The sequence below is a fragment of the Chiloscyllium plagiosum genome, unplaced genomic scaffold (genome assembly GCF_037043375.1).
Source record: "Chiloscyllium plagiosum isolate Xiang-an unplaced genomic scaffold, Cpla_swu_hap1 HiC_scaffold_39, whole genome shotgun sequence".
Classification (NCBI taxonomy): Eukaryota; Metazoa; Chordata; class Chondrichthyes; order Orectolobiformes; family Hemiscylliidae; genus Chiloscyllium; species Chiloscyllium plagiosum.
In genome coordinates, this window is record NW_028270177.1 from 9,271,384 (window position 1) to 9,283,409 (window position 12,026).

At 42.9% G+C, this 12,026-nt stretch overlaps 1 protein-coding gene across 1 annotated transcript in view; it reads left to right on the plus strand.

The window, feature by feature from the left end:
• The first annotated feature begins 2,342 nt into the window (after positions 1 to 2,342).
• Positions 2,343 to 12,026, plus strand: part of nox5 (NADPH oxidase, EF-hand calcium binding domain 5) — a 79,836-nt gene continuing 70,152 nt past the window's right edge. Inside the window, exons 1-2 of the mRNA XM_087981470.1 lie at positions 2,343 to 2,462; positions 11,187 to 11,337. Coding sequence (XP_087837596.1) covers positions 2,343 to 2,462; positions 11,187 to 11,337 — 271 coding nt within the window. The remainder of the gene's footprint in view (positions 2,463 to 11,186; positions 11,338 to 12,026) is intronic.

A 12,026-nucleotide genomic window follows, 5' to 3' on the forward strand; every position in this document is an offset into this window, starting at 1 on the left:
ATCTCTCCAGCAAAATGAAGTAACTGGAGGACAGTTACATGATCGAAGTAAATCCTAGTCACTTACTTCAGGGGGCGATTCATGGGGCAATTATTAATAATCTCTGACAGTTGTAGCATCTCCACCTTGAAAGCAGCTTACGCCAAGGTGTGGAGAAACAACACTTTATCAGGAGTAAAACCGAAGGCAGCTTGGCTACGAGGAGTCTGAAAACTTGGAGAAAGCCAAACCTAAACATCATCGAGAATATATGAATCGCAGGCAGGATTGAAATCTCACCCTGGTGTGCACAAAAAACAAACACGTGCAGTTCTGATTTAAATAATTAACATGCAACCTTGCAAATCTGTTGTAAATTAGTCTAAAGTAGCAACTGGTCCCCAACAGTGGCTGACAGCAGCATTGTAAATTATGCGCGTTAATTTTCATTAAATAAACTTGGACAAACTAATTGAACTAAGTCTGTAGAGGGAGAAGATTTCCTCTTGTAATGCATCAACAACATCAAAAACACAATAGGAAGGTTTTTATCTTTGTTTCCTTCACCATAACTGTAAAGCTGTACTGATAAAGTGAGTTTATGATAATGTAAGTTATAATAGAGAAATATTGCTTCAGAATCCTTAAATGAGACACCCATTTCTTCATACAATAATATTTGGTAAACCACATTTTCTTTGGAATCCTAGAAATATTTTTGCATTAAAAATATTAGAGATGAGAGGAGGAAAGACAGTGACTGATGGTTAACTTTCCATTTGATGTGGAAGGCAGTAGCTAAAACGTGGAAGTGTCAAAAGTTGTATATTTTATATCTCTCAGAGCAGTGCAGAAATGACATTAATTTCTAAGTGTGCAATAAGTTTATTTACAATGCCTTAAAATACCTGCAGTCACAAATTGTCTGCGCTAATGTCTTACAGTTCAGCTTTCTGCCAGCTCTACCTACTTAGTTCTGGGGCAACATCCAGTCTTAACCAATCCAGTCCAGTGAGCAAGGAATGCATCAAATCAGAGCTGGCGACCCTTTAACTCCCATCATCTTACTCCAGAAAACTCCAACAAACTTTCAATTAATAATCCACATTTCAATTCTTACCTTTGACAGATTGTTTTCCAGGGCAGGATATTCAAACTGTCTCTGGACTGAAGGAACCAGCACTTTTTGTGTAAGTTTGATTTCATGTATGTATACGTCTGTCTTCCATTCCCAATCAAATATTTATCCAGATCCTTTGTAAAAGACTTGATTAATATACCAACTGCTTTGACTGTACGGCTGTTGCACATAGAGTGATAAAGTACAGAGAGGCCTCTGCTGTGCCTTTACTGCTTGTTTGAAGGAGATATTCATCTATCTTATTTCTAACTTGTTATTTTTGTATCCTTGTCCTCAAGCTAGTTACAAAATGGAATTGTGGAAATTTGAAAACAGGAGGCTGTAGGGCCTGTGTTTACTGAATTTAGACCTCTCTATAGAGTGAGTTTCACACCATCAAATTATCTTGCTTTCGCCCCAGTTCCACTCTGCCCAATACCCCCTTCTAACAGCAATAACCGGTCTCTTTTTAATTGTTACATTTAATTTATCTTAGATTACCAGTTGTGATAAAGCCCTCAAATTATAAGTAATTGTAGTGTGTCAGCATTTTCAAAAATTTCCATTTTTACGTACACAATCCTTACTTATGATGGTGATCCTCTGTCTTCAGTTGATCCACCATTGAAATGTTATATCTCTGCATTTCACCATTTTAAAAACTGGAATCCCCAATTTCAATCTTCTCTTCCATGAAATCAAGCTCGGTTTTGCAAATTACTCTTTGAAATTGGTTGAAGTAGGAATGGCTGGAGCTATTGGCAACTGAAGAGAGAACATCAGTGGAATTTGGAAACAGAAGAGAGAACATCAATTAATATTTTGGGTGAGTACTTTACCTGATATCCACAGTAATGAAATTGACTTTTAACTTGGAATCCTCACAAAAAAAAATCAATGTTCTTTAGAAGGTTTGGTGTTTAAAGCTACTTAAAATTTAAAAACACAATGTCTCTTGTAATTTGATATAGAATAACGTCTGCAAAAAAATGATTCTTTTCGAATTGTTCACATTGGCAGTCCGAAGCAAAATGAGGGGCTATGTTTTCATTGTTAATTGTAAAATAAGCTCCCAAAGAAATGGGATGTATGAATATAGTCACCAAAGGTTCTGCTTTCGAGACGTTTGGTGGGCAGTAAGGCTGACCATTGACCATTGACGGGGGTTGCTAATTTTTATGAGCTTTCCTATTTTTAATTATTGCTCCATTTCTTTTCCACCACCTCCTTCTGTTGCAGCACAATGAGTGCAGATGATGATGCAAAGTGGTTGGAATGGGTGACCAAGCAGTTTGAAAATATTGCTGGTGAGGATAAGGAGATTAATTTGGAAGAATTCAAGACAGCACTCAAAGTGAAGGAGGCAAGATTACATTTTTAATGCACAAAGAACATGTTATGATTGTTGCCTTTTCCAAACTCAGCAGTTATAGATTTTTATAGGAATACGACAGAATTTTCCTTTGTAATAAAATGGTAGATATGGCTTATAAAGAACATGTTTATATTATTTAATATTAATTACAGACAGAGAAGATCTTCCCGGATACCTGTATTTTCATTACTTCATAATATTTACACCAATAGAATTCATCTTAAAAAGTACAGAGGAACCTCGATTATCCGAACATCAATTATCCGAAAATCAGATTATCCAAAGGAGATCTTGAGGTCCTATGACACCGTTACAACAAAGTAGTGTTACCGATAATGGTGCCATGATCACGTCTTTTCTTAACAGTACAGGGTAAATGAGGGTTACCGGCACTGAAGAAGATGTGCAAATGTTGCATCAAAGAAGTATTAATGACACTGGTGCAACAATCTCAGTCAGGTGTAAGTGGTTACTGCAGATACTGGAGATTAGAATCAAGATTAGCGTGGTGCTGGAAATGCACAGCAGATCAGGCAGCATCCGAGGAGCAGGAAAATCGATGTTTCGGGCAAAAGCCTTTCATCAGGATGTTGAAAGGCTTTTGCCCGAAATGTCGCTTTTCCAGCACCACGCTAATCTTGACAACAATCTCAGTCAGTCAATTGTAGCCGTGTTAAAATAATTTCAGCCCACATTGGTGTAACGATCACGTCTTTAGTTTAACTGAGGAACACCTGCACTGAAGAAGATGCGCAAGCATTGCAGCAATGAGGTGTTAGTGACACTGGTGCAACAATCTTAGTCAGTCAATTGTCGCAGTGTTGGAAGAATTTTAACACATAAAAATGACTGACATGCTGAAGGATTTAAAATGCATGACAAAATCAGTGGTGTCTTCATTCCCTCTAAGACTTTTTTCCCAGTTCGTATCTGGTCTAACTGATCGAGTTTGTTGTACCTACTTACCAAGTCTGTGAAGAGAAAGCGGACTGCAGTGACAATTGAACAGAAAAGTGAGGTTTTACAGCATCTGGATCATGGTGAAAAGGCAACAAAGATTGTACAGGAGTACGACGTTGGAATAGCAACAGTGTCTGACATCAGGAAAGCAAGACCAGCGATTGAGAAATCCATCAGCTAACGTGACACTGCAAATGTTTGAAAAAGAAAATCCATGAAGCTAGCAAAGGATGAGCAACTTGACTAAGCTGTGTTTTTATGGTTTTCACAGCAGCGTGAAAAGGGAATTCCCTTTTCTGGCCCGATGATACCGGAAAAAGCTGCCAGTTTCCATGAACAACTCCACACCGGTGGGTCTGATCACGGTGTATCATTGGGCTGGTTACACGCTTCAAACATCGTCACGGCATTAGGCAGCGCAGCATTCTTGGAGAACAGAAGTCCGTGGATGACAGCACAATGGAAGGCTACAGGCTGAAACTGCAATCCATCATTCATGAAGGAAAGTATAAACTTGAGCAATTGTACGACGCTGATGAAAGTGAATTGTTTTGGCGTGCATTGCCAGATAAAACACTTGCATCCACCGCGTAAAAGCAGGTATTGGGACATAAAGTGCAAAAGGATCGGATTACAATTTTCCCTTGTGTCAATGCCACCGGTACTCATAAATGACCTCGTGTCTGCATCGGGCGATGTGCTAATCCACGTTGCTTCAAGAACTGTGACAAGAACTCGTTTTCTCTGAGGTACAAAGCACAAAATAAGGCATGAATGAAATATCCACTTTTTCATGCTGATTTCATGAAGCGTTTGTACCTGCTGTCAGGGTCACATTTGACAAGCGCTGGACCTGACCAATATGCCCCTCTACTTGGTGACAATGTGGGGGCACACACTGTGAAAGGTAGCCAGTTAGAATCAGCAGACAGAGCTATCAAGTTTTACCAGCCAACACCACTTCAAGGTTACAGCTGCTTGATCAGGGAATCATCTCAATTATGAAAAAATATTATCATTGTAACATGTTGCACGCCGTCCTGGGTGAAGACAATACAGAGAAAGGACTGCAGGAATTTATGAAGGCATTCACAGTCAAGGACAGTGGGATCATGGGGATCGCTGAATCTTGGGACCGCATCAAGCCATCGACAATTGCGGAGTGTTGGTACAATGGCTTGCATGTTCGTAGCCGGGACAATGAAGAGGACACCCATCCAGAACAAAGGCTAACCACTGACATCACTGAAAACTGGTGACAGATGGGTTTAGGAGACTTTGTAGAGACTGAGATCGATGCTTGGGTAAACTGTGACAACGATATCGGAACAGAGACACTCAGCGATGATCAGATTATCAGCGTAGTCACAGGAGAACAGCAGGAAAGTACAGATGGCGTGGATGGTAAGGAAAATCTGATAGTGACACCTCCAATCCCTGATAATGAAGCTATCGACAGTTTGCGACTTTTCATAGAGTGGTACAAAGCACAAAATAAAGTCGATGCCGTTAGGTTGATGCATCTTCGCCAAATGTTATCGTTCACAAAATAAAAACAACAGCAGCTGGATATTTACTTCGAAAATAATAACCAATCTCCACCTCAATAAATTTTATTTACTGTACCGGTTCACAAAAAGTGATCTAATTTGTAAAAAGTCATGAATTTTTAAGTGGTATCCAGTGTTTGTACAAATTTTAGCGATCGAATGAAATAAAAACTCTGATATTATGCTTTTTAACGCAATTATGTGCAGTGTGGCTTCCTTTGTTAAGATCAAATCAATTATCCGAATAATTAATTATCCATACGAAAACCTGCCTGCCCAATGACTTCGGATAATTGATGTTCCTCTGTACATTGTATTAAATATTAGGTGTGTCTTGAGTAATTTGGGAACTATTTAAAAACATCCTTGTTTTGTTTGTAACACTGTAATTAGAATTTTAATATATGATGATCTTTGTCCAGTGCTACACTGTTCAGCTGGAAAATTCTTCATAAATTTTCATTTAGAAATACATTGCTAGTGGACAGTATCCAGAAACATCATTGGAATCACACAGCATGAATGGAGGCCATTCTGCCTATTTATTGATCTGTACTTTCTCTTTCAAAGTGCAATTCAGTTAGTTCCAGTCCACCGTTCTCCCCCACAGAACTGTAATTTTTCTCCTTCATCTGTTTCCCCAATTCCTTTTTGAAAATTAAGTTCAGGCAGTGCATTCTACATTATAAGTTCTTCTTGTTGTGAATACCCTGTCATGGTTCCTGTGTTTTAGTGTTTAATGTTTAGTTTAGGGAATTATAGGTTAACTGTCTGGATTAGGATAATGCAGTTAAAGCAAGCCTGGAGTCCATCAAACTTAAAAAGTTGAAACTGTTGACTTACGAGGTTAACAGCTAGCAAAGTAAGATCATAAAACAGCTCGTGGGTTTACTCAGCTGAGAGCTAGAGATGTGTCATCTGCTATGCTTGCACGAATGAAGTTTAAAAAATATGTTATTGTTAAAGGAATTAAGGTAGCTTGAAAGCATTCAGTAATGACCTGAAAGGTTAGATCCCTCCCTTTGCCAAACCATATGAACTATTCTGAATGACAGATGGAGAAACTTAATTGAATAAAAATCTGAAATAAACGGCCAACTAAATGCTGTGGATGGCTTGGTGGTGGTTAGCATTGCTGTCTCATAGTAACAGGGACATGTGTCCGACTCCAGACTCGGGCAGCTGTCTGTGTGGAGTTTGCACGTTTCTCTCCGTGTCTGTGTGGGTTCCCTCCGGATGCTTCGGTTTCCTCCCACAGTCCAAAGATGTGCAGGTTAGGTGGATTAGCCATGGTAAATGCAGGGGTACAGGGATAGTGAAGGGGGGCGGTTGGTCTGGGTGGGATGCTCTTCAGGGGGTTGGTGTGGACTCAATAGGCTGAGTGGCCTGCTTCCGCACTGTAGGGATTCTATTGGAAATGAATATTACAGGATGTTTGACAGCAGGCTCCATCAGCATAGAGATAGGTGCAGTTTAGAAGGTTACTTGTTTTAATTTACCTTAGTGTTTGCTAAGAAAGATTTTTAGCTGCAGTTTGAACCTTATGTGGTTTTCAACTCACAGAGAGAAGGTAACCAAAATTAGACAAAGCTGTTCTGCAATCAGAGGAAACACTAACTTCATCATTGACCTTTTGGAGGGTGGGTGAGGCTTCTTCTCAGTTTGCAACTTGCGAGGAACACAAGCTGGAACATTGCCTGCAGTGGGAGAACCTACAGTGGACCTCACAGGGTCTTCTTGCAAAATAAAGCAACCAGCAGATTCGTTTTGGAATCTAAATAGACAAAGAGAGTGAGGCACCCACAGTCAAGAGATAGTAAATGAATATTTTACCTACGAGAATATGTGGAGACGAGGAAAATTCTTTGCAGGATTATGGCACAGTTACGGGTGGTCCCTACAGATGTAAACAAGTTTTATGTGTCTTATAAGAAAATTCTTAGAGAAGTAGGAAGTAAACCTGAGTACAAAACATATGTAATTATGAACCATATTAAGTTAATGCTGCTGATCTTATTCAAACCTTCAATAATGTTGCTTTGTTTTAGAAAAGGTGACATCTTGTGGTGCATTTCCGTTGGTTAAATCAAGATATTCGTATTTCTTTTTATACTTTAATAGTCCTGAACTAGGTTGTACCATTCTCTGAATGTATTTTTCTTACCTCTGTATCATCCTTTTGTCAATTGAACTTAAGCCTTTGTACTCTGGGTTATTAACCTTCCTGGCAATAGAAACATTTTTTCCCAATTTATTCTAAAGCTCTGTCTTCCATCTGCTGAATAAAGAAATTGAATTTAAGTTGTGCATTTAGGACATGTCAAAGTACTTAAAAACAAATTGATTACTTTCAAAGTACGTAAGCTAACCAGTGGGGGAATTGGCATACAGAGAGGTCTAACAAGCCTTTTTAATGGAGTGCTGTTTGTTAAAGGGATGTTGAAAATGTGTTGCTGGAACAGCACAGCAGGTCAGGCAGCATCCAGGGAACAGGAGAATCGATGTTTCGTGCATAAGCCCTTCTTCAGGAATGAGGAAAATGTGTCCAGCAGGCTAAGATAAAAGGTAGGGAGGAGGGACTTGGGGGAGGGGCGTTGGAAATGCAATAGGTGGAAAGAGATCAAGGTGAGGGTGATAGGTCAGACTGGGGTGGGGGCGGAGAGGTCAGGAAGAAGATTGCAAGTTAGGAAGGCGGTGCTGAGTTCGATGGATTTGACTGAGACAAGGTGGGGGGAGGGGAAATGAGGAAACTGGTGAAATCCGAGTTCATCCCTTGTGGTTGGAGGGTTCCTAGGCGGATGATGAGGCGCTCTTCCTCCAACCGTCGTGTTGTTGTGGTCTGGCGATGGAGGAGTCCAAAGACCTGCATATCCTTGGTGGAGTGGGAGGGGGAGTTGAAGTGTTGAGCCACAGGGTGGTTGGGTTGGTTGGTCCGGGTGTCCCAGAGGTGTTCTCTGAAACGCTCCGCAAGTAGGCGGCCTGTCTCCCCAATATAGAGGAGGCCACATCGGGTGCAGAGGAGGTGCAGGTGAATTTGTGGCGGATATGGAAGTTTCCTTTGGGGCCTTGGAGGGAGGTGAGGGGGGAGGTGTGGGGGCAAGTCTTGCACCTCCTGCGGTTGCAGGGGAAGGTGCCAGGAGTGGAGGTTGGGTTGGTGGGGGGTGTGGATCTGACGAGGGAGTTACGGAGGGAGTGGTCTTTACGGAATGCTGATAGGGGAGGGGAGGGAAATATATCCTTGGTGGTGGGGTCCATTTGGAGGTGGCGGAAATGACGGCGGATGATACGCTGTACATGGAGATTGGTGGGGTGGTAGGTGAGGACCAGTGGGGTTCTGTCCTGGTGGCGGTTGGAGGGGCGGGGCTCAAGGGCGGAGGAGCGGGAAGTGGAAGAGATGCGGTGGAGGGCATCGTCGACCATGTCGGGGGGGAAATTGCGGTCCTTGAAAAAGGAGGCCATCTGGGTTGTACGTTTTTGGAACTGGTCCTCCTGGGAGCAGATGCGGCGGAGACGAAGGAATTGGGAGAATGGGATGGCGTTTTTACAGGGGGCAGGGTGGGAGGAGGTGTAGTCCAGGTAGCTGTGGGAGTCGGTCAGTTTGTAGTAGATGTCCGTGTTGATTCGGTCGCCTGAGATAGAAATAGAAAGGTCGAGGAAGGGGAGCGAGGAATCTGAGACTGTCCAGGTGAATTTGAGGTCGGGGTGGAAGGTGTTGGTGAAGTGGATGAACTGTTCAACCTCCTCGTGGGAGCACGAGGCGGTGCCGATACAGTCATCGATGTAGTGGAGGAAAAGGTGGGGGGTGGGGCCAGTGTAGTTGCGGAAGATGGATTGTTCCACATATCCAACGAAGAGGCAGGCATAGCTGGGGCCCATGCGGGTGCCCATGGCTACTCCTTTCGTTTGTAGGAAGTGGGAGGATTGGAAAGAGAAGTTGTTCAGGGTGAGGACCAGTCGAAGGAGGGTGTCAGTGGAAGGGTACTGGTTGGTTCGGCGGGAAAGGAAGAAGCGGAGGGTTTTGAGTCCTTCGTGATGGGGGATGGAGGTGTACAGGATGTCCATGGTGAAGATGAGGCATTGGGGACCGGGGAAGCGAAAATCATGGAGGAGGTGGAGGGCATAGGTGGTGTCCCGAACGTAGGTGGGGAGTTCTTGGACTAAGGGGGACAGGACGGTGTCGAGGTATGCGTACCTACCACCCCACCAATCTCCATGTACAGCGTATCATCCGCCGTCATTTCCGCCACCTCCAAATGGACCCCACCACCAAGGATATATTTCCCTCCCCTCCCCTATCAGCATTCCGTAAAGACCACTCCCTCCGTGACTCCCTCGTCAGATCCACACCCCCCACCAACCCAACCTCCACTCCCGGCACCTTCCCCTGCAACCGCAGGAGGTGCAAGACTTGCCCCCACACCTCCCCCCTCACCTCCCTCCAAGGCCCCAAAGGAAACTTCCAATATCCGCCACAAATTCACCTGCACCTCCACACACATCATCTATTGAATCCTCTGCACCCGATGTCTCTATATTGGGGAGACAGGCCGCCTACTTGCGGAGCGTTTCAGAGAACACCTCTGGGACACCCGGACCAACCAACCCAACCACCCTGTGGCTCAACACTTCAACTCCTCTCCCACTCCACCAAGGATATGCAGGTCTTTGGACTCCTCCATTGCCAGACCACAACAACACGACGGTTGGAGGAAGAGCGCCTCATCTTCCGCCTAGGAACCCTCCAACACAAGGGATGAACTCGGATTTCACCAGTTTCCTCATTTCCCCTCCCCCCACCTTGTCTCAGTCAAATCCATCGAACTCAGCACCGCCTTCCTAACCTGCAATCTTCTTCCTGACCTCTCCGCCCCCACCCCAGTCTGACCTATCACCCTCAGCTTGACCTCTTTCCACCTATCGCATTTCCAACGCCCCTCCCCCAAGTCCCTCCTCCCTACCTTTTATCTTAGCCTGCTGGACACACTTTCCTCATTCCTGAAGAAGGGCTTATGCCCGAAACGTCGATTCTCCTGTTCCCTGGATGCTGCCTGACCTGCTGTGCTGTTCCAGCAACACATTTTCAGCTCTGATCTCCAGCATTTGCAAACCTCACTTTCTCCTTAAAGGGATGTTGGTCAGGATTGGAGAAGTCACTCCTCAACATCAAACAGTACAATGGGATATTGGGTTCATGCATCATCCAAAAAATGATCTCTGGTCATTTTAAAAAGCACTTAGTTGGCAGCCAAAATTTACAAGGTGACTTCTGTCATGGGGTTTGGATCCACAACTGCTGGATTCAAAAACAAATATACCACCTTCTGTTCCTCACTGATTTATATTGGGTGTTTTGATTTGGGACATTGGAAGCATATATAGATTTCAACTTTGGCTCAGTTGGCAAATTCCATCTCACCAGGCTAACATTCCCAGTGCAGAATTTGTGGAGCTCTGAATATTAGAGATTTAATCTTTTGAATGTGATATTAAAGGGAGACCCCACCTGCCCTTGGGACTATGGAGAACACAACAAAAAGAAAGATTTGCACCAGGATTGTGCTTTTCTGGAACACTAGACACCCTGAAGCACTTTAAAGCCAAATAAGGACTTTTTATTTCGCATGGTGGCTCAGTGGTTAGCACTGCTGCCTCACAGCACCAGGGACCCAGGTTCAATTCCAGCCTCAGGTGACTGTGTGGAGTTTGCACATTCTCCCTGTGACTGCGTGGGGTTCCCCCCCAGGTGCTCTGGTTTCCTTTCACAGTCCAAAGATGTGCAGGTTAGGGTGGATTAGTTATGGGAAATTGTCCCATAGTGTCCAGGGATGTGCAGGCTCGGTAGGTTAGCCATGGGAAATGCAGGGTTACAGGAATAGGGTAGGGGGTGACTCTGGGAAATGTTCTTTAGAGGGTTGTTGTGGACTTGATGGACTGAATGGACTGCTTCCACATTGTAGGGATTGTATGTTTCTATGATTTGCTGTATGAGAAAATGTGTTCATTGCTGTATGTATTCATTGCTGTATGAGAAAATGTGGCAAAGAGGGAGTGAATCTAATTGGATGGCTCTTCCAAAGAGCTGACAGAGCCAAGACAGATCAAATAATCTCTTTTGGTGCTATAAGAACTTTTGAATGTTGAATCATCAGTAGCTTTCTCTTTCGTAGTGCACTAAAATGGTCCCTTTTTGTTCTTACTTCAGTCCTTCTTCGCAGAAAGGTTTTTTACACTGTTTGACTCTGATGGGAGTGGCAGCATAAGCTTGGACGAGTTACTGAAAGCTTTGAATCTCCTCACACATGGAAGTGAAACAGACAAACTACGATTCCTTTTCCAGGTCTACGATGTTGATGGTAAAATATAATTGAATTGATTGGCGTGCCTTTAACAGTAAAAGTGAATGGGAGCTTTCAACCCAAGAGGGCTTTCCTCTTGCAGCATGTAATGTCATTAGATAGAAGAACTGTGCAATTACTATTTCATAGTGCACACCATCCAGCTTCATTCAATGTATGGCCTATTTTAAGCCCTCAGTCAATGAACTCCCCTATGATCATTCCCAGGTAATCCTTGATTTATATATAACTACCTGATTATTCCTATAAACAACTGTCATACACATTGTCTTGAACAAAATCTTTTGAATTCCTTAGGTACACCATTGCTTCATGATGATTGCCAGTTATTTATTATTTTCTGTACAAAACAACGATATCCTGCTCTTACAGTTAATTAACTTAACACAAATTTAAGTTTTAATCCTTCATGTATTAGCTTGTTTATAGGCAGCACAGCAACTCTGAGATTGTAACAGATTGTACATCCAATACGTTTGTACTGTGCTGTAGCTTATCCTCTATATTAACAGCAGTTTGAATCTCCTGTTTCTATATCCTTCTATAAACCTCCTTTGCTTTGATCATCTATCTCATCTGTTCTTAAATGTTGACATTATTCCTGTTTCAGAGTTCCCCATTGTGAATATCATAACTGAACAATCCTACTTTTAAAAATAGATTGCATTATGTCACACCTGTAAAAA